Raw genomic sequence first — 27,070 nt, forward strand, 5'->3', positions numbered from 1 at the left:
CTTTTTTTACACCAACTGTGCTCTTGCCACCATTCAAATCGCGTACATGATATGTAGGCTTTCACAGTCTCTACCATATCCCCTATAAACCAACAGCAGATATGCATTTAGGTTATCTTCGCTGCTATCTTGGTAAATACGCATGCTATCTTTATCGCTAGCAAATTGACTCGCGCCTACTATCCGTATGAGGCGATACACATGCAATTTTACCCATATATCAAATTCGAAACATTTATACTGCAGTGGTCCCCCTTTACCAATTGGTTTCGAATCTCAACGCTGTGCTGTTAGGATTGTGATTGATGTAAGATATATGGCACTGTAAAGTCTACAGAATTACAATACTAGAGGCGAAAATTTGATACGTGTGCTCTTCAGTAGTTTAAGTACGGTATAAATAGCTCTGAAACTGAACTCCAAATTCTTTTTTTTTGTATTAAATTTTAATTCTTTAGGAATTCCAGTGGAACCAATGATGCAACCTCAGAATAGCTTTTTTGGAATTTTACGTTAGTTGCCACGTTCGCGTGTGACGTGTCATACGCCAAAATTGACATCGTTGATCTATCTATGTGTGCTTGAAAAGCAACTTACGAGAAGTGCAAACGCATCACTCTTATAAATTTTAGTTTTCAAAATATCGCCGAAAAACATCGAAAACAAGCAATTTGGAACATCCTGTACATATCTGTTTTCATTGTATCTGCCAAGCTGTTTAATTTGGGAGCGAATGGGAGAAGATGGGGGGATTTATGAAGACGCTATTTTAGTGGGCCGCCCCGGGATAGCTACTCTATCCCTAGCTCTCAATGTTTTGTGAATTTTATGCTAGCACCCTTAAAAACCAAAAATTGATGAAGTCAGAACCGGAAGCAGTACCGGAATCCATAATTCTACCAACGTAGTGCGGAATCAGAAACTATATCTAATATGATTCACACTCTCCTCTATGCAGAGCAATGTTTCAAAAGTTTTGATTACCTACTAATTTTCTAATTCTAACTTTTAATTAATATAACGTGAATCATGGGCTTTCATATATTCGCAAAATGAAGCTGAAATTAACAAATATTTATCTATTTAAATTATTTAAAAAATAAAGTTAATAGGTAATTTATTAGGTTGTGACTATAATTTGTAAACATACTTGCACGTACCACAGTATAGGCTACAGCGTATTTTAATGTAATGTATTAAGACACCTGCCATAAAATCAAGGCTGATTCTTATATAGAGAAAAAATATTGAAATCTCTGCACAAAAATCGGCATTTATACAATAATGAGCCATACACATATACAACGGAGACATAAATATGTCAAGTGGACAACGCGAGTTATGAAAAGAATATTAATTATTGATTAATAACCTGTATATAGATATACGTATTAGATAATATCTTATTATTTTAAGATCCTTCATATTATATATTTAATTGTCCCTTCTCATTACGGTAGGTATATAAATATAGTGCTGCAATACAATCAGTTTTAAAAGAAAATCGATAGTAGGTACCTACCTACAGTTTGCATTTCCCTACAGTAATTGTGAAAGTGCTGGTACATAAATTTAAAATTATGAAAACCTTAGTCTTGGTAAATTTGAAGGGAAGCTAATACATACCTATACAAACGAAACTGTTGTAGGTATTGAGTTTCCTAATCAGTGGATTGTTGGTAATGGGAGCTCCAAGTCCCGGTCCCAAACCCAACCCATATTATCTCTCTTATGGATATTGGCCATATGCAGGCTATGGTTATTCGGACTATTACAATAACTACCCTTACTACGCTTGGAGTAAGTACCTATACCTATATGCTATAACGCTACAAAATGCATGAAGAGATAAAATCGTATTTTATATTTAATTCTTTTCAGATTATGGGTATGGCTATACTTCTCCTTATGTTATATATGGGTAGGTAAATTTCCATGTTGTAGATCAGTACCTATAATGAAGTATATATTTTGTTAATTTTAAGAAAAATGAACTTATAGTGTAAGGTATATTGTGCGGTATCATTTATTATAGGTAAATTTTTGTTACCTACATGGAGAGTGAATTTTTTAATTATTTTAATACATTAAAAAACCGACCTCTTTTGTAAGTTACGCGTAATATAACAGTTTTTCATATCGTTATTTTACAATCCACATCACTACTTAAGGGCTTTTTAATTTAGGTAAAATAACTTTGAAAACTTATTTTTTCATTACTAGCGTATGATGGCAGTGACCACAACGTCGACTGAAGCTGATGGACGGTGTGCAACACCAAGCAGCTTTTGACGTTAGGTTTAGAATACTTTTTTTTAGCTTTTTTCGAACTACAGACGAAAGAAAGCAGCTTTGGATATTAGGTTATTTGTAGGTTTAGGACATTTTTTAACTTTTTAAAATGCTAACTCATATAGGTACATGGACAGAGTATGAGGGGCCTGGTTTTTTGAACAATCGGCCTTGTGGCAACGTTCGGCGTAGTGTCCCTTGTACACTTGTCGGCGATGTGGGCACCAGTGTTGTGATGTATCTAGATACATATTAAGATCCTTTTCAAAATTTGTATCTGTATCTACAATTCAGATACTTTTTTTTGTATCTAAGAGTTTAGGTACATTTTCTATTTTTTTTATTGCCCAATTCCATTAATCAATATTATAATGATGTATTAAATAGTATATTATATACCGCGGGACTGAAGTAGCATTTTTAATCCCGAAGGTAAAGTTTATGGGCCGACCGAAGGGAGGGCCATAATTTACCTGAGGGATTAAGACTACTGCTTTAGTCGCAAGGTATATACGATATTTTTCGTACTTCCGAAACTGAAACACTTAATATGTATGGAGTTAGAGAACGCGTTCTTTCAAAAAAATGACTCTTAACAAGTTACCATAGGAACGTTGCGTTGGTACGACAATCCCTATGCTATGGTAACAAAAATAATTTGGAAACTGTCATTGCTAGTGTCATAATTTTGGTCGTGGGTGACGAAAGTGTATTTAATTTTGATAAAAAGCAGCCAAAGTATGTAAAGAATTGATACTACCGAAATCTAAAAAACTATATGAGCAGCAGTACGATGCGTTTAAAAAGTAGTGCCGCATACAAATTGTGGAACAACCTACTGAAATTGCCTTGTTAATAATTTCATCCTTCCGGGATTTTCGTCCAAATTTAATCCCGGCGGGACAAAAAGTGACACTTCAGTACTTGTCATAATGGAGTGAAGTTGTCACTTTAGTCTCGGAAGTACGAAAATTATATTTTCAAATGACAAAACGCTTTTTATTACTTGAGGGGTGTCGATAACTGTTTACCGGCATCAAACATGGAAAATAAAGTATCTGTATCTAGATCCTTTTTGTTTTTGGGTATCTGTTTTGGTATCTAGTTACAATTATTAAGTTGTATCTGTATCTTTACCATTGAATTTTTAACTATCAAATTCAATGTCTTTACCTAGAACTAAGAGTGAAAATATCTATTACAACTGGGCACGGTCGGCGAAGTGGGCATTGTCGGCGTTGTGTCCCTTGTACACTTGTCGACGCGACGATGTGAACACTGTCGGCGTAGTGTTCCTATTTATAGTTAGCGATATGGATCATCAAAATAGAGGAACGTCTCGCGACAGTAATCACTTGGCTGCTACGCACATGCGCAGAACGGTATTTCTTTATTCACATTTCTAAATTTAAATTTAAAGTTTTGTGCATTAATGGGAAGGTGTAATACGCATGTGCGTAGCAGCCAAGTGATTACTGTCGCGAGACGAACGGCAAAATAGCGTGTCGGCGTTGTGGGCATTTGGTGAAGTGTCCTAGACCCTGGCTGATTGATTACCAAACGTTTGGCATCACTGTGCACTGAACGTGCAACAGCGCAAATTTGAAATTATGTTCATTTGTTTCACAGAATAAGACCACAGAATAAGACCTTCACAGAACAGAAACATAAATGGCGCTAAATTGTCACTGATTACAGCGTTTCCCGTGGTTGTACGGAGAACTATTTATCGCAGACTCAAATATTTTTTTGCAAAACCTGTAATTTTGCTCGTTACAGGAAATATTTTTACCGTCAATTTTATACGTACACATGGTTTTACACATGTCAATTTTGACTTTTGAAAGATTTAAAATAGGAACAAGTTATGTGACCGTAAAAAGTGTTGTGTGGCGAATTGTAACGATAAAATATCAAAAAGGCATCGTTTCCCATATTTTGAAACAGATTGTTTTGTGCTCGAAACGCGAAGAGGGTTGAAATGTGCTGTTATTTCTCTCCTATTTATGCAAGGTATTGAATTTATAAATTACCAACGGTATAGGCGCAAAAGGGTGTAGACTTAAGTTTTATATTTATATAGACGTAGATACTTATATTGTAACTCCTTTTAGATAATGAATAAAAAATACGTTTTAGATAATTCAACAACTTCCACCCTCGCTTCTCAAGTAACAAGTAAGCACCAGGATCAAGTTAAGTAACATTTGTTGTCAAAAACTTGTGTGACAATTTGCTGAAACGGTTTTATTACCTCTTGGAACAAAAAATTTAGTTTTAAAGATATTTTTTAACAAAAATATGTAGTCCAAACAGCAATTAAAACCAAATATTTCGTACGACAAATCGTTATGTAAGGATCTTTCTGCATAGTGTTAACATCTACAAAGCGTAAGTTCCACTCACTTCTGAGTTTTATATGTAATTTGTAAACATGTAATTTAAGATGTCTGTGTTAAATAATGTAATGTGATTGTATCTAAATACACTTGCAATTTAACAACTTTGTATTCTTTATCTATATTTGTGATTTAGATCGAATTGGGGAAATTACTTCATGGATTTAGAAGCTGGTCACCAGATGGCGCTACTCTGATTTTGATGCTTTAGTTCACAGTACACCCACCAGGGTCCGCCAAAATACCATATAAACATAGATATATAAATACATAGATACAGCCATACCCCAACATAGTTCAAAAGGACGTACCATCTATTACCATCACTTTCGGCACATTAATTACGTATAGCGCTATCTTTTATAGAGGTACCCTGAGCATGGAAGACAAGATTCGCATTATTTATTATAACTGTCAATCAAATTGTTAGCACAAATCACACAGAAAATTATCAGATTTGAGACTTTACAACATAAATAAACCGCCTTTTTATTTATTTAAATTGCATAGCAGCAAAGAAATGTTACATTTAAAATGGAAGATGTTATTTAGAAAGCTGGCAAATGAAGAATTTGAAAAAATTACAGCTGACAACTGGAAGAAAGTGTGTGAACATGTGGAAAGTGATTAATTTAAAAGAGAAGTTATATTGGTTGATGTTTCTGAACTTTATGATGTGTTAATAATGACAGTGATGATTCGGATTTGTCAATTTCATCTGACGATGATTCGGATTGTGAACTTTTACAAACGTAGTGAATGTTCACTAAATGAGTATTATCACCAATTGGATATCATTGTTAAGATGTTGTATTTATTTTAAATAAATGTACACGTGTAGCTTACTTACTACAAATAGCACTATAATTTCAAAAAGAAACCCCACCGATTGGACATATGCCGAAAGGTAGGCAAGACGCGTAGCGACCAAAATTTGATATTGCACGCACACACAGTCTATAAATCTCGTTTTCCTAAGAGTATTGCACGGATCCTTCTTTGTGATCATGATACAAACGCACTGCATCAACATCATATAGGCCAAAATGATAATTGGAAACGAATTCACTTCCTGTCGCAACTCTCCGTTACCATTACGCCTAAAACCATGAAGTTAAAATTAAAATGTTGAACATAAACTTTACTTACTTACGGTTTTTTTGATATTCTGCAAGCCAGCAATGAATTCACTGCAGCACATCATGCCAAACAAGGTAAACATAATCCCAAATTTGAATGGCGTAGCTCTATGTAATAAAACTATTTCAGGAATAACAATTATGGACGCGTCTATCATTATGGCAAGCACTAATGTTATTCGTATTCCATTGATAACGCAATAATTACATAATATTTAGTGAAAAAACCGCCCATTTAGTTAGATTTGATTTCGCGCGATCGTGAAATGTGTCAACTGTCACATGACTTATGGGACGCGCTAAGTTTGTTTTAAGCGTCCGATTCGCGTACGACATAGAAATTAATGCAATAAAAAGAGATAGAACATGTTTCTTCTTGGTTAGAAAGTAATGGAGAGATGTACAAATTTCTTTGATATGTTTTTTAAAAACCGAGGTACGTTTGTTAAGGATGGCTGTATGCATAGATATATAAATACCTAGATACAGCCATCCTTAACAAACGTACCTCGGTTTTTAAAAAACATATCAAAGAAATTTGTACATCTCTCCATTATACTTTCTAACCAAGAAGAAGCATGTTCTATCTCTTTTTATTGCATTAACCACTATGTCGTACGCGAATCGGACGCTTAAAACAAACTTAGCGCGTCCCATAAGTCATGTGACAGTTGACACATTTCACGATGGCGCGAAATCAAATCTAACTAAAAATATTCGCCCTAAACATGATGGGCGGTTTTTTCACTAAATATTATGTAATTATTGCGTTATCAATTGAATACGAATAACATTAGTGATTGCCATAATGACAGACGCGTCCATAATTGTTATTCCTGAAATAGTTTTATTACATAGAGCTACACCATTCAAATTTGGGACTATGTTTACCTTGTTTGGCATGATGTGCTGCAGTGAATTCATTGCTGGCTTGCAGAATATCAAAAAAACCGTAAGTAAGTAGAGTTTATGTTCAACATTTTAATTTTAATTGCATGGTTTTAGGCGTAATGGTAACGGAGATTAAGTTGCGACAGGAAGTGAATTCGTTTCCAATTATCATTTTGGCCTATATGATGTTGATGCAGTGCGTTTGTATCATGATCACAAAGAAGGATCCGTGCAATATTCTTAGGAAAACGAGATTTATACTCGTAGACTGTGTGTGCGTGCAATATCAAATTTTGGCCACTACGCGTCTTGCCTACGTTTCTGCATATGTCCAATCGGTGGGGTTTCTTTTTGAAATTATAGTGCTAATTGTAGTAAGTAAGCTACACGTGTACATTTATTTAAAATAAATACAACATCTTGACAATGATATCCAATTGGTGATAATACTCATTTAGTGAACATTCATTACGTTTGTAAAAGTTCACAATCCGAATCATCGTCAGATGAAATTGACAAATCCGAATCACCACTGTCATTATTAACACTTATTATAAAGTTCAGAAACATGAACCAATATAACTTCTCTTTTAAATTAATCACTTTCCACATGTTCACACACTTTCTTCCAGTTGTCAGCTGTAATTTTTTCAAATTCTTCATTTGCCAGCTTTCTAAGTAACATCTTCCATTTTAAATGTAACATTTCTTACTGCTATGCGATTTAAATAAATAAAAAGGCGGTTTATTTATGTTGTAAAGTCTCAAATCTGATCATTTTGTGTGTGATTTGTGCTAACAATTTAATTGACAGTTATAATAAATAATGCAAATCTTGCCTTCCATGCTCAGGGTACCTCTATAAAGGATAGCGCTATACGTAATTAATGTGCCGAAAGTGATGGTAATAGATGGTACGTCCTTTTGAACTATGTTGGGGTATGGCTGTATCTATGTATTTATATATCTATGATATAAATTTGTAACATTGCTGTTTCTCTATTCTGAGAAGGCCGTATTCTGTGATTTGTTTATAACCAACAAATTTGAGTTCAAACATTATGTACATAAGTTGAAGACATTTGAAGTTAATAAAAATGAGTAAAATTACATATGAACTAGATTCCGATTCAGATTCTACTATAATTGACGTTGAAATAAACCACAATAGAAATGACTCATTGAATAAAACCTCCACATCTAAAAATACTTTCTCAAACTGTTTCTCTGGTAATATTCTATGTTTGTCTACAAAGTTGCACCTTAGTGTTTCGTTTTTAGATGTGAACTATACGCAGTACAATAGCGAGCTAGAATCAATTCTTCAAAAGTATGGTGTGTCTTCAGGTGATTCAAAGCCACAGACGAAACCGCCGGTAAAGGCTGCATTCACTGGTGATACTGATACCTTAGATCTGTGTTTCGATGAAGACACTCCACTTGTACGTGATACTACAGACACTTCAAACTTGCACAAAGATTCCTCTCTGTATAAGGCTTCTTTTGATAGTGATAGTACATTAGGTATAAGTTCTGATGATGAACGTTCACCATTACATATATCCAAGAGCGCTAACGAACTGTGGGATAGTTACTCATTGCCTTCCTTTCAAAAAGAAGACCAGGCGAAATCAGATTCAGTAAGTTCAGGTAAGTCACATTTTACATAAACCCCTCGCCAGGAAAGATTGCAGGTTACAGAACACTTGATCCCGGTCTACAATCGATGTTTTTCTAAAGATGTGAGTGACTTCCGGGATAGTATCGTATCAATGTTGAACAAAAAGACTTTTTGTTCAACACGATCCTATTCCAGAAGTCGCTCGCATCTTAAGAAAAACATAGATTTGTAAATTGACACACAGTGTGCTGTGACCAGCAATCTTTCCTGGCGAGAGTTATAGGTACCTAATCATTCCTATTGTATATGTGCATCAGATTTAAGTTCAGATGAAGAATCTCAACCTTTACGTTCATCTGCAAGTGTTACAAATGATAAAGAAATACAGCAGAGTGGTCTTTTATCGCCTTCTTTTCAAAAAGAAAAGCAGAGGAAAATATTTTCGGCAAATGATATTTGTGATGGTAAGTTAAATTTTGTACAATCGCCATTTAGTCATGTGAACTACTGCAGAGTTAATAAGTTCCGATGAAGATTCTCCCCCATTTTACACATCTGCATGTGTGGAAGAAGAGCATATGGACACTTCCTGGTGTTTTGAAGGATATGAAAAAACGCTTGCAACAGAGACTAATGGTAAGCTTCCACTTTTTATATGGGTTGGATTTTCATCACATTTAGATGTTACAATGCAGAAGTATTGAAAGTGAAGATTTGTAACAAAATAGCAATACATTAAAGAGAATAAATCCATTTAGTGATACCTGGGATGTCTTCGGAAATCCTATGTGTATCTTGGGTCATCAAATTATCACATATAATACCATGAGTAGTCGAAGTATTGTGGAATGTGCTCCAAGGTAATTCGTTATGAGTGATCAAACTAAAAGATATCGTGATAAGTCGGTTGCCGAAATGGATGAACAAATTAAGAATATTCCAGTTAATACGAAAAAATTTTACTGGTTGAAGTTTAACAAATGTCATTGAATAATCAAATCGCCTTAGACCATATAGTACATGGACTGCTATTAGCCCTTTGCTTTCAATACAAAATGGGTGGACACGGATAGAGGGCACTGTAGTCGTGGGTATATAAATCTCAGGGTAAACTAAAGTCGTATGAACACCACTCGGATCGCGTAAAGAGTCGCTTTTATGGTAACTGCGTAGTACGGGAAGCTTTAAATACTCTTGATTATCTTCTATATGTCCACAAATAAGAATAGGTAAATCGTGTCTCATCGGACACTTTCGAGCTGACTCGTTTACCCTGAAACTCACATACCCACGTAATGTCCTTGACCATATTTTAGTTAGAATTAGCAGTCCATGTACTATATGGTCTAAGATAATCGCTGAAATTACCACACCTGCAATTATCATATAATTCATTCCCATTGGTTCATCAATTTGACATCACTGCATTTCACTGGTCAAAATGTGACAAATTTGAGATGATTTGAATAGTCATGGATATTTTGTGGATCTCAACCGTGTCCATTATTTGACATATTGGTCTAATGACGGTAATAACTATTATTTACAATAAAATTGCCCATATGTGATTTGATGATTGTGACATTAAGTTCCATAACGCGGAATGGTCTAAACAAGGAGGGGGTAATTTGTTAGGATGAGGTCTGGTATTTTACTTTACAGTTGAAAATGTTAAACAAAGCTGAGAGATATTTGATGAAGCACATCTTGGGGTCTTTTTCAGACTGATAAATATGTAGTGATATGTTAAAATAATAATAATGATGTTAATTGCCACCAAATTAAAGAAATGGAAACCACAGGGGTTATTGCTTCAGTTGCTGTGAAGGCAGGTTCTGATCTTCCAAATCACATGTGTGTGTAATAATAGCCATTTAAATTTCACATTCTGAAACTATGACGTCAGAAAAAAATTGAAACCGTCAGATTGTGGCAAATATTTAATCATTCAACTTGTATGAACAACTTTTTTTGATATGATCAATAGTAACGGCTCCAGCATCAATGTTCCTTACTTTTTATTCACCCTGTACAGCAATGTATTAATACTTTGTAATTAAGTATAATGTGTAATGTAATGAGTACCTATATTTTTTCAGAAACTACTCCACTTACCCAACATCCTACAACATCAAGAAAAAGGAAGCATGGAGAAAACACTAATAATTTGGACAAAGAGAAAAGAAAACAGGAAAAAGCTGAGCAAAGAGCTCAAAAGCAAGAAGAAATTGCTAAAGCGAAACGGCTTAAGCAAGTTCTTCAATCGGTTAATAAAAATATGAAGCCCGAGGAATCAATAAAAGTTGGTACTGTTAAAAAATATGCTTAATTCAAATTTATTTGTTTCTAGTTTGTAACTGTAAAAATAGGCAATGAAATAGTTAAAGAGAAATATGGACAAGAAATATTGAATGCGCTTAGACTAATGGATGCGAAATGCAACGTAGAAGAGCATTTAATTCCAAATATAATTACATGGTCCCGGGATGTACTTTCTGTAAGCACAAATGATCAGAACGACGTGAGTTGGTATAAACAACTACGTATATAAGATATTAAGAAATCATTGTAGGTAATTGAGAAACTGGAAACCGTCCATGTTGATGACTCTCTGATAATTATGAATTGGGACGAAACAATAAATTTAATTCATAATAACACCTTAAATACTCACGTGCAATCCATTAAATCTGTCATTAATAAGAAGAAATTATTCATAGTAATTTATGGCTTAGACAGTTATTTTAGGTAAGTCTACTGTAACTAGAAATTGTCAGACGTAACGTATTTCTCAAAGGTGTCACAAGCGAGAAAAACATAGAGAGGTACGAAAAGAAGTCTCTCAAACCGTTTCAAAGAAAACAAATAAAAATGAGAGGGTCTATATTGATATGCCAAAAGTAACCAAAAAACAGTTGGAATCTGCATTTACAGAGCTACAAATATTACATTCGTGTTGTTATCGTTTAATTGAGAGCCCTCCGGATTTGGGAATGTTAGTAACACAGTTTACCAAGTCTATAGCTTCTGCACCGTACAAGTAAGTGTATTTATACATTTAAAGATTAGGGCGGTCTGTATCTGAGGTAAGTAAATAAAAAGAAACAAATGTTGAAGTAGCATATACGCTCTAATAGAATAATTACACAGCAAGGTATTGTAGTCCATTTGAAACAACCTAGGCCAGCTGTAGAATACCTTTAACATCTATGTGTTTTGAGCGCTTGCATTCCATATTTTTAGCCATTCCAATGCAGCCTCTGTTGTCCTCATAAATGATCACACCTTCTTTTATAATTAATATCTAAATTCTCCAATATTCCCTTTACCCAGATAGCTTCTCAACATGCAGCACTTGATGCTACATATTCTGCTTCACTAGAAGATGTTGCTACTGTAGATTGTTTTCGACTAGACCAGGAAACAGTGCATCCAAAAACTTTAAAGACGAAACCACTTGTCGATTTCCGATCTGCAGTATCCCCAGCCCAGTCAGCATCCGCATAACCCACAAGTGGAATGTTACTATTAACAGAAATGCCATTTTCTTGGTTCCTTTTAAATAACGAACAACTTTCTTCAATGATTGGCAATGCTCTTCTATAGGGTGCTATTGAAATCTACCAAGATAACTGATAGGGAAACAAATATCAGGACGAACACATAACATCAAATACATCAAACTACCCAGCAACTCTTGATATGATTTCCTGTTGTTATTGTCGTCAGAATTTGTACAAGGCAACTTTAATCCTTTCTCCATACGAGTCTTCACTGCGTTGCAATCTTGTAAGCCAAATTTCTTCAAAATCTTTTCAATATGGTGGGGCTGAGATAAGTTTATGTAATCTGAACCAATTTCAATCTTCATACCCAGGAAATTTTTCAACTCTCCGCAATCTGACATTGAAAATTGTTCAGACAATAACTTCTTCACATTTTCCATATCTGAAAGTGTTTTTCCAACCAAAAGCAAATCATCTACGTAGAGAACCAAAAAAATATGTTGACCATTTTCATTGCGTGTATAAAGACAATAATCATGTTTTGACCTTACAAATCCAATTTGCAAAAGATAACTATTCAACTTTTCATTCCAACATCTAGGAGCTTGTTTTAAACCGTAGAGTGTTTTGAATAACTTGCACACTTTGTTTTCTTCATTTGTAACACCATCAGGTATGGTCATGTAAATCTCTTCTTTTAGATCTCCATGCAAAAAGGCTGTTTTCACATCCAGCTGTTGAAAAAAATATCCAAGACGAATACCAACAGCTAACAAATCTCGCATTGTAGTGAGTTTCGCAACTGGTGCATAAGTTTCAAAATAGTCGAAGCCATGCTTCTGTAAATATCCTTTTATAACTAGTCTTGCCTTATGCTTCTTTGGAACACCATTTTCATCATATTTTATAGAAAAAATCCATCTTGACTCCATAATTTTTTTCAAACCGGGCTTTTCGACAATCTTCCATACATTGTTCTTCTCCATTGATGTGAGTTCATCTTCAACTGCTTTGATCCACAAATCTTTATCTTCTCTTCCAAAAATATCTCCATAACATTCCGGAACATCTGGAAGAACATTACCAGCAGTACTTGCTCTATAAGTAGTAAAGAAATTTTTCAACTTACTCGGTCTCTTGCGCTCCCTATCGCTCCGCCTCAAGTGCATTTCGTCACATTGATTATTTGGCGAAGGGAGCGCCTCGGCATTAGACTCATTTTCTTCTTCAGTTGTTTCTTGTTGATTTTCAATAATTGAATTTTCCGAGACATCTTCAATTACATCAACATTCTCGACAAAACCATTTTCCCCCTCTTGCTCGAGATCTTTGAAATATGTTTTCCTTGGTTTTTGTATATGAGCATTTTCCGGACTTTTCTCAAACGGAAAACTTTCTTCATCAAACTTATCATCACGTGCAGTAAAAACTCGCTGTTTTTCTATATCCCACAATGTATACCCATTAGGAGCATAGCCAATCATAACTGATTCCCTGCATTTTGGAGACAGTTTTCTTCTCAGCTGATCAGGAATCCAAGCAAATGCTTTGCACCCAAACATCCTCAGCTTATTTAAATCTGGTGAATGGTCATACCATTTTTCAGCCGGTGTCTTGTTGTCATTCAGTGCAGCAGTAGGACTTCGGTTGATCAAATATACTCCAGTTAAAGCAGCTTCACACCACAGTCTTTTCGGCATCTGGGATTCCATCAACATCATTCTAATTTTTTCAGTGAGAGTTCTATTAAACCGTTCTGCCACTCCATTCTGCTGAGGCGAATATGCAACCGTTGTGTGTATTTGAATTCCTTTCATTTTATACCATTTATCCTGTTCCTTAGACAAGTACTCTCCACCTTGATCTGTTCTTAATTTTGAAATGGGCAGTATAAATTTGGCTGTAGCCATTGCTTCATATTCTTTCATAGCATCAAATACTTCTGATTTCTTTTTAATCAAGTAAATATTTGCAAAATGTGTAAAATCATCTATGAAGGAAACGAAATATCTTGAACCATTCCAAGCAACTGGGTTAATCGGTCCACACACATCTGAATGAATTAACTCCAATGGCTGTTTAGCTCTTTCTCTTGTATGATTGAATGGACTACGTGTCAGTTTACCTTTGATACAAATTTTACATAGTCCAGACTCTTTTTCTTGCATATTTTCCAATGAACCTTCTTTAACTAATTTCAACATGTTATCTTTACCAATATGACCCAAACGTTTATGCCACAAATCAAATTTACTATTAGTACTAACAAAGGCGCTACTGCTCACTAAATCAATTTCCAATTCATAGAGTTCGCCATTTAAGCACGCAGTCGCAACAACTTGTCCATTTTTCAAAATTATCGCCTCACTCTTCTCAAATACCACATTTAAACCTGCTTAGTTTATCCAAATTTTGCAACGCTGTTATTAATGGGTCATATTTCTCAGGTAACGTTAAGAAAAATTGAGCTAATAAATCGGTTTCTTCCATTTCAGCACCACTACTTTTCAACTTTCGAATCAAGTTTTCAAAATTGACCAAATGAGACGTAACTTTGTCATCATCACCCATTCTAAGTCTCGCTAATTGCTTCCTTACTAACAATTGATTAACAGCAGACTTTTTTGCAAACATCAAGTGGAGACTTTCCCACATTTCTTTAGCAGTCTCCTTGTCACGTACATATGACAAGCATTCATTATTTATGAAACTGACCAGACGGTCCTTCGCTTTCTTATCTCTTTTCAAGAAGTCACTCCTATCCTTTCCTTCAGTGGGTGGATCGCCCGTTAAAACGTCCACTAAATTCAGGGAGTCCATATGAACCTTGACCCTGAATTGCCACTCATCAAAATTGCAGCCGTTAAACTGCTGGATCCCAATATTATTATTGTTGCTTTCGCCCATAACCTATTATATTTGATCCAAATTCCAATGAGATTCTATAAAATTGAATACGAAGGAAGAATATTTTATTTGACTTGAAAATTACAACTTGACAATATCTCAATTATTTTATTCAAACCGATTGCTCTGATCTTAGTCTTGTGTATGAACAAATGTGTTTTACTTTGTACTTGGTGACAAAATGACACCGGTCACATTTTAAATCCTCAGCGTGCCATGTCATGTTATGATTTACTTAAGACTGGATTTATGTTTGGTGACGAAATCGCACTGGACACACGTTAAATCAATCCTTGGTGACCTTGTATCTTAATAATAATGTGTTTAATAATTAAATTTATCATTAATAATACCTAATAATAATAAATAATAAATTTAATCGTAGAATTGTGATTACAATTATCGACAAGTCAACAGTTAAAATATTTGTATAAATAAAATCACTACAGCAGGCATCCACACTCGCATATATAAATTGTAACACATTCGTAAAAGAGTGTAAATTCCTGGACAGAGTAAAAGGCGTTTTGTTGAAGAATAGTGAAGTTTTTTTTTTAAATTAATTTTATCACAGTTTGTGAGATCTTTTGGCAGTAGATTATATAACTTCGTAGCCACATTCAAAGGTACTTTTTCCTCTTGTATTGTAGTGATACACATTGCCTACCTTATGAAATGAGTCAAGATCCATATGAACGTAATCTAACAGCTTTAGCATGTATATGCATGGCAATGGTAAAGTTATCATTGTTGCATAGTCACGTAGCTCACATTTTAAATTCTTGGTAGTCTCGTGTGTTAGAATCCTATGGCGCATATGCGGTGTTCTGCTTACGGTCCAAAATATACTGTCTTTGTTAGGTACATTGGCACAGATGTTCCTATCCCATCCCCTCCCCGTCCCGTCCAATTATATTATATATCAGGGGCTCAAAACTGTATGGCAGACACCGAACCACGAGGTGCATCTGAACCGCTACTACAAATCACACATTTCCCAGTTGGGTTATTTTTGTTTAGGGTTTACGGAATATATTTGGAGAAATTCTGACCTGTCAGTCTTAGAGTTGTCAGCACATTTGATGGTTGGCCTCCTTGTATGGAAAATTCAAACTGATGAAATTTTTCTAACGTGAGACAAATGACTTCCATGCTATATTGGAGAATCCCCAGACACCTTTTCTATATTTTTTCCTCTCTTCCTGGCTAGTAGATCCTTTGTTGATCTATCCGTTATAGTCAATGAGAGGAACTGATTTTTTTTTACTCCTTCATTCAAGCACTGCTCCAAAAACCAACAATTAAGGCTCCCCTGTAGTCAATTTGTATTTCAATGTTAGACCACCAGCAATACACATCTTTAGACGATGTACTCTTCAAGTGAGACCAACGATGTATCTCTATCCTTCTCAGTTTTGCATATTCTCTTCATTTATTGTTAAACACAATAGACCATGTACAGGGTGTAAATCGAAAAGTGGAACATGGGCGTTTAACATGGGAAATTACTTTTTCTTTGCTCAACGTTTTCTAATTATTTTACGAAAAAATACTTCAAATAAAAGTTATAGAGATATAAATTCTTCATCTAAATCATCTGAAACGATTATTCTACCTCTTCTTGTTCATGAAAAAATTAATTATAAAGATTCTGTTTTCACGAGTTTTTAGGCCAAGTAGCCATGGACTATGTATTTCTTTTATCATCACTTGCTTACACTGGTAGGGTCACAACGGAAGGATCAAATCTGTCCTTTTAATTCAGATGAACATTATTACAATACATGGCATTTCAGGCTTGAAAAATATAAAAAAGAAATGCAAGCTAGTTGGTATATGGCTGGCGATAACAAGGATTGTGTTAAAGTTGATAAGAACGGAAATGGATTGAAAAGACTGTGGCAACAACAATTAACAACCTTCCCACTCGCTCGATTAGAACATGCGGAAGCCGTAATTACCAAATTTCCCACACTGAAGAGCTTGTTAGAAGTATGTTGTCTTTTTAAAGTTCTGTACTTTAGGGTTTGTTTACAGGAATATGAACGTTCAACACATACAGATGGAGAGAAGCTTTTACAAGATATACCTATTCGCAGAGCAGCTGGTCCAATGACTTCTTTCCGCAGATTGGGTATAGAACTTAGCAAAAAAGTGTACAAATTTTTTTCTTCTGTAAACGGCGATATGGTTTTGTGAAATAAAAAACAATTTTTAATATTCATTTAATAAACTATATGAACCAGTAACTAATCCAGTTCAATTGTATCACATTGAGGTGTGCCACCCGGGGCCTCTTCGGAAGCACTCGCTTCTACACACGCAGTACTTGGTGCGGGTGTCGAAACTTCGCTGCTTGGTTCAGGTTTATCTTTTATTTGTGTTATTTGGTAGTCAGGTTTCTTAATTGCCGTCGATATTATAGCATTTTCTACATCAACCAATGTAGCACTTGTTGTAGGTGGATTTGCTTCCACCTTTGAAACAGAAATATCAGGTAAAGTGCTAATTGTTGTTAATATGTTGACTGGAGATGGCACTACTTCAGCATCTTGTGGCGTTGTTTTTGGTTCTACTGGAACTTGTGGTGGAGGCAATAGTTTTGGTTCCACTACAGAACTCCGCGATACAGGATTTGATAGTACAATTTTAGCGTATTTTAGAGGATTCATAGTTCGAAGAGGTACAGTTAATGTTGGTCTTTTTAATGTTGTCGTGGGCTGTACAATATGTGTCGGTAATACTGTGGACGTTATCGGTATCTGCTTATTTATAAACACGAACTTGCCTACTGGATTGGAGACGATGTTCTTTTGTATTGCATGTGGATGCACTATTTCTGATACTGAAACATCTGAGGTATGTAATTTTGAATTATCGGTTAACATTTGGTTATCGTCTGCAAAAATAATCGGTAGATCCATAATATCTTGTGAAGTTAAGTTGGTGGGTGGTGGTAAATTTGTAGAAAATGATGATATCACATTTGATTTTACGCCTGAAACGGGTGGTCTTTGATCTGAAAGCTGTTTCTTGGAAGTTATATATTTTGTAAGGCCTACAATGAACGTTGATTAACATAAAGTTATCTAATTAATAACTTACGATGACCAGGATGAGTGGTATGCGTCAGTAATTTTTTATTCGTCATGGGAAGAACGATGGGCGTGCTTCCTGTACCTCTCACCGAATTTCCAAAGGACTTCAATTTTCCATCTGGCATTATCATGACGGGTGACGACTTTGAGTTACTCGAAAATGATCTATTAGTACCAGCAATTAATTTTGCAGTGGCATTGGTGGTTAAGGTCACATTTTCTAAAACTACACAACTCTTAACATAGCGGCCTTATAATTAAAATATACTTACCCTTTATTGATGAGCTTGTTGTTTGGGTTGGCTGAGGTGCGGTCATATTCCCCTTCCCGCCATTTTGAAGCAGGTGTGCAAGAGTACCTGAAGTCAGAACTGATCGATTCAAACCCATTGCTCGCATTCGCATTTTTGCTATTAGTAATAATAATATTAAATTAGATTAGTAAGCAGTAAGTGATCTTTTACAATGTTATGTATAAAAACGGGATCTAAACTAGCAATAAATTGAAATTGCAATTGCAACAATGTCCATTAAAAAAGAGAAAGCACGAACTATAGCGAAATCTTTTTAACTTGATTAAATAAAAAATGAGTCTGTATCAAGGAGTTTGAAGATGAAACAAAAAAGACACAATAGTTAAACTATAATAAATATTTTATATTTGAAACTTGTCATTAGTTCCAGTGCAGTTCTCGAATTCTATAAAAAAGCATATGACCGTTTCTTTCATTTCTCTAGAGTATTCTACAGAAACCTAATCTAATTGTAATTGGCGCATTATATGTAAATACCGGAAGGAGATTATTCTATGATGGAAGTAGTGTTCCCTTAAAGACGGATGACAAGGTGAAATAACGGCCGCTGTTTTTAGTTCGCGACGGTGAAAAGAACGCTAGGTTATGGGCGTGTGGCTCTTTTAATTTTGTTGAAGACGCAATTCGTCAGTTTCCAAATAGTGTGTAAAAGAAGTTAAACAGTCTAAAATTTAAATTATCATTAAGTGAGTTTGTGGGAAGTTTTTCTACAGGCTCGCATTTACTGCCAGCCAGTCAGCCAGCCAAAGTGAGATTAAAAGCTCCCTTTTTACAAATAAATTTGCAAAAATGCGCTAAAAAGTGGTTCATTTATTAGAAAAATTATGAACAGCTTTTATTTAAACCATTTTACGGTAAAATCAGTGATATACCTTTTGGACACTGTATAAAAGCGATCAATGTGGTCATGCTTTTAATGCCCGAATTTCGCTAATTGACTCACTTCTAATATAATTAAGACTATTACGATTCAAGGTCAAAGAAAGATGTGGAAAGTGTAATTTTAAAATTAATATGTTGATATCTCATCTGCACTAATAAAATAAAATGGGCATATATTATATAAACTGGAAGGACTGCTGTAGAGAAATGATTCCCATAAAAATCACTAGTTGTGCAAACCTTTCAGTGCTGTACAGAATAAAATAAATGGCACAATTTACAGCAAATGTATTGTATTGAGTTTTGCATAGTGCGCTCAAATTTTTATATTGTACATTTGTCGCCATTTCCAAGGAAAATGCCATTCTAAGCATCATCTGGCTGATGTTTACAGTAAAGATATTGCTAGTAACAAGAAGCATCCTTCCTCTTTATAAATATTGAAATTGAAAAAAAGACCTAGAAAGTATAGCCGTCATGCAAATGTGTCATTAGAAGAACTAATAAGAAACAACTTGTGTTAGGTATTACATGTTCATATAAGGGCATGTAACATAGAAATTACCTGTAGAAGTCACTATATTATTATGGGAATCAGCCGAATTGTTGACTGTAGTGGAAGGTTGAACATCGTTGTTTTTGGTAATTTTATTGGAATTAGTATCAGAGTGTGATAATGAGGAGGAAAGTGAAGGAGTGGAGGTGTCGGGAGAAGAAACGGAAATACCTTGATTAACCTGAGCTGCCCACTTTGCCTGAAGCTTCGCTTTTCCTTTTGATCCTGGTGGTCTACCCACTAAAATTGGAGTTGATATCATGAAAATCACCCATTACTAATTACAAGATTTACCTGGTCTACTTATTTTGGGTGTGGGGGATGGTGGTTCACTATCTATTGAGCTCCCATTAGAATTATTACGTCTCCGTTCTATCTTAGGTCGTTTGGATAGTGGGACTTCTGAAGAGCCATGAGGTGATTGCCTTAATTGGGGAGGGAATGGAGAAAGTAACAAACTACTGATAACTTCCCCAATGTGGTCCTGCAGAAACAAAATTTGGAGAAATTCACAATAACAAGACAAAATTTTCTTACCACCACACTTCGGTCAATTCCAGCTTGTGTAATTCCTTCAGCTCTTTTCTTCTTTTTATTCACTCTCAAATAATCATCTGCAAAACCTACTACAATTAATCCATTTTCAACCCGCATCCGTTCTCTTAAATCTTCTATATCCTGTTGCCTGAAATAATGAAATTGAAACGTGAATAATTACATTACATTGAAATCTTACGAAGCAGTATTGGAACATTGTCCAATCACAAAAAGAACTGGACATTGTAACTCCAATAAGCTATCATCTGGTTCGCCGCGTTTTCCTTCCGCAGTTAGTAATGAGAAACCTAAACACACCACACAGAGCACATGTTCAACCTGAGCTACCTGTAAGGCCAAAGCTGAGCCAACATTGAAACCGATCAGTATAATCGGTCTGCCGGGATAATCGGCTTTGACTTCTTGAATTTTAGCCCTTGTTGCGGCCAGCATTTGGTCAGCACAATTAATCATTGTTAAACGATTTGCTGAACTCCCTACAATAACTCATAGATGAGCTTGAAAATCTGTTTATAATTAATTACCCATGTTGGTGTGAACTGCGACGACTGTACATAAATTTGACAACAATGTGATCCATTTATGTTGCCTTTTAAGCTGATTAGGATTAGAAATACTGGGAGACGAAGGTACGATGACAACAATCGGATTTCCGGGTAATTTTCGAGGCCTAGTTTGTACAAGACTGCTAACGAAAGGGTCCCATGGTCGTTTTAGCAAGTGAAACAGGCTTTCGTTACTTGTCGCGCCAACTCGGCTATTCGCATTTGGACCAAACATCATTTTATCCACAAATACAGGAAGTTTTGATTTCAATGTCTACAACCAAAGAATTAAAATTGATTCATTCTATTTTATTCAAATTAAAACATTTTAAACAAGTTAAAAAGTAATCGTAAACGATTTACAAAAAGCGCATTTCCACTTGCATTCATTTCCCATTTGTAAGATGCAACTTCTGTTAAAATCGTAAAAATCCGGCCACAAAAGTGAAAGATAGCGTTGCAAATGTGTAATCCATTTTTGACGTGCTAATTCAATTTCAGTTTATAAGAAGAATTTCATTTCAATGCTTTTCTAAATAAGAAAATTTAAATTTTGAAACTAACGTTAGATTTTCCTTTGTTCCAAGCGCCTATGCATCAAATTTGTTTTAAATTCTTCCATAAATAAAAAAGTTGGCACTGCGCATGCGCAAAACCAAATTTTGAAAATGGCGTTTGATTTTCCTTTATTCCAAGTGCCTATGTATCAAATTACGTTTAAATTCTTCCATAAATAAAAAGTTGCCACTGCGCATGCGCAAAACCAAATTTTGAAACTGGCGTTTGATTTTCCTTTATTCCAAGTGCCTATGTATTAAATTTCGTTTAAATTCTTCCATAAATAAAAAAGTTGTCACTGCGCATGCGCAAAACCAAATTTTGAAACTGACTTTAAATTTGCTTTTATTCCAAATGGCTATGTATCTAATTTCATTTGAATACCTTCATAAATAAGAAAGTTTGCAATTCGGTGTGTAAATGGTTGAGATGCGCAAAGGGCACTGTGAATGCTGATTGATTAGGCTCAACTTTTGGAATTGTGTTTTATATGGCTAAAGCTATACGCATATTGAATTTCATGCAATTGGGTTGATAACTAACGGAGATGCCAAAATGGCGTTTGATTTTCCTTTTTTCCAAGTGCCTATGTATCAAATTTCTTTTAAATTCTTCCATAACTAAAAAATTGGCACTGCGAATGCGCAAAACCAAATTTTTAAACAGGCGTTTGATTTTCCTTTATTCCAAATGCCTATGTAAATTTCATTCAAATACTTCTATAAATAAAAAAGTTTGCAATTCGGTTTATAAATGGTCGAGATGCGAAAAGGGCATTGTAAATTTTGAATCGATTCGACTCAACTTTTGGCATTGCGTATTATATGGCTAAAGTTATGCCCATATTGAATTTCATGCAATTCAGTTCATAACTAACGGAGATGTCAAAGCGATCGGACATTTCTAAACGAAATTCTCGCTCACACGGACAGATAGATGGACAGACAAACAAAGGAACAGACGGACAGACCAACAGACAGCAATACAAAATTATGAACGATCTCTAGGATTGTTAATAAACGGCAAAAGTGTAAAATTATGGAACATGTAAAAAACGGTTTTTTGTTTTTTTTTACAATAACTTTTTTTGTAAGCGGCACAGAAAAAATTCTTTCCTTGATGCAAGCCTCGACACCATAACGAACCAAATAGCGAAAAAAGTAGAACAATAGCTCTTAAGATAAAGAACTAGTAGCGTCTAGAAACGAGCGGGCGGACGGACAAAGTGGCCACAATAGCGCATTTTTTTTTATTGTGGAAATGCGCTAAAAAGGAATTTACGTGTGTTGTTTTTCCCTATTTCTATCTCTTCTGAATCGCGCCTAATTTTATGCATTCGAAATAACTTCTTAAAACAAATATAGATCTGGCGGCCAAATGAACTAATTTGTATAGTGTTGCTTTGGCTTCACGGGTACGGCCACAACGGAGGGCCGACCATCGCTCCGACCATAGCATCGCACCATAGTACCCTCGCTCCGACACACGCACACGGGTGGTCACATCTATGATCTAAGCTGGACGGTTCGCAATTTTGTATCAGTTTCTCGGCATCTTCTTGCTCAGATTATTAATTCAACAACAAGTTCGGGATAAACAGAACAAAAACTATCAATTTGATTAATTTTTCTTTATCTACTCAATTCCATGGTACCAGGGTCTGGCTCAGACCATAGAGCAAATGAGCGGAGCGGAGATCGAGGCGCCAATATGACCGTTAACATTTAAAATCACTGTGATCGATGCTATGGTGCTATGCTATGGTCGGCGCTCCGTTATGTTCGCCCACTTACGCCCCTTAAACGTTTACCGGCACTATACCAATAACTGAGAATTAATTGATATGACAGCCAGATCTATACTTGTTTTAAGAAGTTGGTTCCATAAAATAGGCACCCTTCAGAAGCTATTTTGTCATTTAAAAGTAGACATGGGGAAAAATAATAGACAATAGACGTAAATCTCTGTATCTACTTCTTAATAAATATCACTGGAGATATTGAACAAGAGAGAGAACAATCGTTCTTTATACACCGGTTTCGACGAGAAAACAATGTAACGCATTGCATCGATGTCGCATAAATAAATTTCGTACGCTTTAGATGAAGATTGCGTATATCTGCTCTGAATTCAGCTCTAAATACTCTCTCTCAGTGCCTGAAGTTTTCGACTTACGGTCGGATCGATTATTAAGGATTCTCAGATCCTTTATAGTTTTGTATATTGTCGTCCGTCCGTCCGTGGGCGTTATGCTACATTTCCACGCTTCCCTTCAAAGCGACATTCAACGGGCACGAGCACGAGCATGTAAATGGGTTGCTCGCCTCTGCCCGCTTCTGCTTGCCTGCTTTTGCCTGTGCTCGTCACCGATCCGGACTAGTGTCGGTTTTTCGACAAAGGTCAAAGGGTGAATCTGTTTGCGCTCGTGTACCTGTTTACATGCATGGACGGGCTTGGTGCGATTTCTATAAATTTTTATCATCCACCACCTTCTCCGAGCTCTTCGTCTCTTTTCAATTCGTTGTTGTTGTTTTTTCCGATAAAATATAATAATAAATAAAATAACATCTACGTCCGCCATGTTTAGTTGTGAGTTTGTTCCGAGTTGTGCTCAGATGCGTGTAAACAGCTTGCTTTATACGCGGTGATTCGCCGAGCAGCTTACCGAGATGCTTGCCAAGCTGCTTGCCGCGTGTGGAAACGTAGCCATTATAACTCTTTTTAAATGTGACCGATTGTGTTGAAATTTGGTGTACGGGTACTTTGGACATTTAGGACGGATGCTATTGATTTTCAGGAAGCTGGTTCAACAGGCACAAAAGCTACACGACTTCGAGTAAATCGGGACCAGGAAAAACTGCGGGCTCAATATAATAGAAATCAACATATTTCATTCCCTAGGTCCGGACTTTCGCTAGATTATTCCCCATGACATGTGTAACAATTCAATATAACTCTTCTCTGTGCTATAGGTCAAAAGTTTCAGAGCAAATTGTAGGTACCCAAAATTATTCTTTACACATGAATTTGGAGTTGTAAAAGCTTTCAAACGCATTGATGCTGATGTATTGACGTCGTCTGTGAACGTATCTGTTGTTCTTCTCTGCGGCGGTTGCCAATGAGCGCCACGTTCAAACTCCCTGTGGAATAGTTTTGAATTTAATGCTGGAAGGTGGAAGGGGTTGGATAAATGGTTGAAACTTTCCTTCAATTAATTAACAAACAATTGAGATTTTGAACTAAAACTGTAATCTCTATACAAAAATTAAATGCTGTCGATTAACCCAAATCTTTCCAAAATGTTACCTTTTTATGGTTTTGCTTACCGTAGACTTCTTCCCTTAACTATCTGAAAATTAGGTATGCCATTTTTAGCGCATTTTCCAACTCAAGTTGGAAGACGTTATTATAAGTAGGGGAGTTAGCACGAAATCCACTGAACGAAAATGATCAAAATTTTAACCATGGAGTTCCATTTTGTCCTATTCTAGTATGCTAAAATCGATCGTCTGCCGCCTCAGGTCATATGACTTAAGGCGCTGCCGGTATTTCTTGTGGTACCAATTCTGAAAGGTTGTTTTTCGAGAAAATAAGTTATACACCAAATGAAAACGTTGATAGCTCTTAAAAAATATTTAAAAAAATCGCGCACATTTGATAACTCCGTAAAAAAACAATTCTTAGTCGGTTTTTCACGAAATTTCTACGGATATAACTAGGTTACCGTTGGATGAATGAAGCTGATTTTTTTTACAGACTAATGATAGGTAAGTACAGCCAATGACTATGAGAGTGTTTCTTTTTTAAATTTTTTCTTCTTTTACCTTCGGGATTAAAAGTGCTACTTCAGTGTTCCGTTAGTGCACGTTAGTGCCGCTGAAGAAATCGTTAGTGCACAAAAGGAAACTTACTATTTTTTAAAAATATTTGTGGGTTTGCTAACTTCATGCCAGCAGACCCATTTAAGAAAATCGATGCAATCTTTACACTAGTTAAACTAGCAGCGTTAGTGCTCGTTAGTGCCGCCAATATAAACGTTAGTGTTCAAAGTGTAACAGCTCAAAACGTTGTAAAAAGCGGTCTGCTAACTTCATGCAGCAGACCCGCATTTGTCAAATTGGCCCTGTCCTAATGCAAATTTGAAGCAACTCGTTAGTGGTCGTTAGTGCTTCACATGGAACGTTAGTGCTGCAAGGGCGCCGCACCAAAAAGGTACCAAACCACCTCAAAATTAAACTTGACTTATTGGAACCTGCCAACTTCACGCCAGTAGACCAACGACCAAAATCCGTTTGATTTTCTACTTTAATCGACCGGTAAGTATTAGTCGAGGTATTAGTGCTCGTTAGTGCCGCCAATATAAACGTTAGTGCTCAAAGTGTAACAGCTCAAAACGTTGTAAAAAGGGGTCTGCTAAAAAAATTAAAAATAGTTCCAAAATACATTTCGTTCATTCTCTTCGACTTTTTTTTGGATTGGAAACAAATTTTGCTAGTTGTTGTGTTGTCAGCAGAACCAATAAGTTATAGTTAATTTTTAAGATGCTTTGGTAGTTTTTCGACACGGATCCATTAAAAGCACTGACGTTTACAGTGAAGTTCTAACGAGCACTAACGAGGAGCTATGCGCATATTGAATTTCATGCAATTCGGTTCATAACTAACGGAGATGTCAAAAGAGCCTACGTTATTTTTTGGGCTACATTGTCAATTCACGAACTCCGATCTACAAATTTGATAAAGAATCCACCTGCAAAATTTCATCGTAATTGGTCCATTCGTTTATGAGCTATCGTGCTAACTGACGGACGGACGGACAGACCGCAAAATTATAAACTCGCTAGGAGCTCGTTAATAAACAACGTTTAGAGTGGAAATAGTTACTCTAGTACGCGATATTAGTTTTCCGTGCATTTTAATGAGCGTCCCATCCCGTCTCTGTGAAAACCTATTTCAATTATTTAGGAAATTTCCATGGCTTAACATGATTTGGCTAATTGAATTTATTGCCGAATTTTTGATAAAATAATGAGAAATGCACCTGAAAATGAACTAGTTCGTATATCACAAGATGAGAAAAAAAATCATCTTTCGTTTGGTGTCATTACGAACTCTCTAAGTTAATATCGATCTGCAAAAATTTTAATTCTATTGATGGCAAACTGAATGAAATAGGATGGCTGAATATGACAAATAGAAGAATGCTGCATTCGGCTTGTTTATATTATAAAGTCATTACTCGCCAAACACCACAGTATCTTTTAAATAAGCTTCGATTCGGCATAACATACGTGATTTTTTCTTGAGACATAAAAATTTAGTTATAACACTGCTTCATAAAACCTCCTTGTATGAAGGATCATTTAGTTATAAGTTATAACGCGTCTTAAGGTTTATAATTCAATACCCCCTGAAATTAAAGAACTTCCGATACAACATTTCAAAGTTGAACTACATAAACTATACCTATCTACTTAATCAATACACCTCTTAAATAAAAATTAATCTCGATAAGCTTCTATTTTTATTATAATTTAATTGTCCCGTTAAAATTTTTCATCGTAATGCCATAATTAATGTTATTTAGTAATCAAACTGGGTTGAGTGGAAGACCAAGCTGCTACTTAGTAGTTGCTTGAACTCACTCCATTTGGGAACAAGTGAGGCAGTTCTTAAATACCTACTCTGTTTTTTTTGTATAGGTGGGGAAATGCTCCTTATGCACACTAGAAGGAAGTTCCAGAGTAGTGTGGGGCTCTCCCATTTGCTAGGAATACCCACTAAAACCCCACCTAAGGCTTCGGC

The 27,070-nt window shown here is 35.6% G+C and overlaps 2 protein-coding genes across 9 annotated transcripts; one reads left to right on the forward strand and one right to left on the reverse strand.

Annotated features, from left to right (window-relative positions):
* Positions 1-1,441: 1,441 nt before the first annotated feature.
* Positions 1,442-16,975, forward strand: LOC116167698 (crossover junction endonuclease EME1). Of its 3 annotated transcripts, XM_031483172.1 has the most exons (12): positions 1,442-1,598; positions 1,650-1,800; positions 1,882-1,921; positions 8,003-8,371; positions 8,660-8,806; positions 8,856-8,978; positions 10,442-10,644; positions 10,693-10,863; positions 10,915-11,090; positions 11,140-11,382; positions 16,552-16,747; positions 16,793-16,975. In XM_031483172.1, exons 2-12 carry the CDS (start codon positions 1,732-1,734, stop codon positions 16,952-16,954), a joined length of 1,899 nt encoding a protein of 632 aa, XP_031339032.1. In that variant the 5' UTR covers positions 1,442-1,598; positions 1,650-1,731; the 3' UTR covers positions 16,955-16,975. The 3 variants fall into 3 exon arrangements, with proteins under 3 accessions (XP_031339032.1, XP_031339031.1, XP_031339030.1); XM_031483171.1 differs by lacking the exons at positions 1,442-1,598; positions 1,650-1,800; positions 1,882-1,921 and adding an exon at positions 7,707-7,951 and having other exon boundaries at positions 8,672-8,806; XM_031483170.1 differs by lacking the exons at positions 1,442-1,598; positions 1,650-1,800; positions 1,882-1,921 and adding an exon at positions 7,708-7,951.
* On the reverse strand, positions 16,973-21,000 carry LOC116167696 (zinc finger protein jing homolog). 6 transcript variants are annotated; one of them, XM_031483168.1, is made up of 8 exons: positions 20,688-21,000; positions 20,342-20,639; positions 20,143-20,290; positions 19,900-20,089; positions 19,777-19,845; positions 18,126-18,212; positions 17,861-18,079; positions 16,973-17,813 (listed from the first exon to the last, which is right to left on the reverse strand). In XM_031483168.1, exons 1-8 carry the CDS (start codon positions 20,944-20,946, stop codon positions 17,005-17,007), a joined length of 2,079 nt encoding a protein of 692 aa, XP_031339028.1. In that variant the 5' UTR covers positions 20,947-21,000; the 3' UTR covers positions 16,973-17,004. The 6 variants fall into 6 exon arrangements, with proteins under 6 accessions (XP_031339028.1, XP_031339027.1, XP_031339026.1 ...); XM_031483167.1 differs by having other exon boundaries at positions 18,126-18,224; XM_031483166.1 differs by having other exon boundaries at positions 18,126-18,263.
* Positions 21,001-27,070: the final 6,070 nt, after the last annotated feature.

The sequence above is a fragment of the Photinus pyralis genome, unplaced genomic scaffold (assembly GCF_008802855.1).
Source record: "Photinus pyralis isolate 1611_PpyrPB1 unplaced genomic scaffold, Ppyr1.3 Ppyr1.4_LG4, whole genome shotgun sequence".
NCBI lineage: Eukaryota > Metazoa > Arthropoda > Insecta > Coleoptera > Lampyridae > Photinus > Photinus pyralis.

Coding starts and splice junctions, on each gene's coding strand:
- LOC116167696 (XM_031483163.1), bottom strand. CDS start 20,946: ATGATGTTTGGTCCAAATGCGAATAGCCGAGTTGGCGCGACAAGTAAC. Junction 20,640..20,687: donor CGCAGTTCACACCAACATGG/GTAATTAATTAT, acceptor GAGTTATTGTAG/GGAGTTCAGCAAATCGTTTA. Junction 20,291..20,341: donor CAATGTTCCAATACTGCTTC/GTAAGATTTCAA, acceptor TCATTATTTCAG/GCAACAGGATATAGAAGATT.
- LOC116167698 (XM_031483170.1), top strand. CDS start 7,819: ATGAGTAAAATTACATATGAACTAGATTCCGATTCAGATTCTACTATA. Junction 7,952..8,002: donor TTTCTCAAACTGTTTCTCTG/GTAATATTCTAT, acceptor TTTCGTTTTTAG/ATGTGAACTATACGCAGTAC. Junction 8,979..10,441: donor GCTTGCAACAGAGACTAATG/GTAAGCTTCCAC, acceptor ATATTTTTTCAG/AAACTACTCCACTTACCCAA.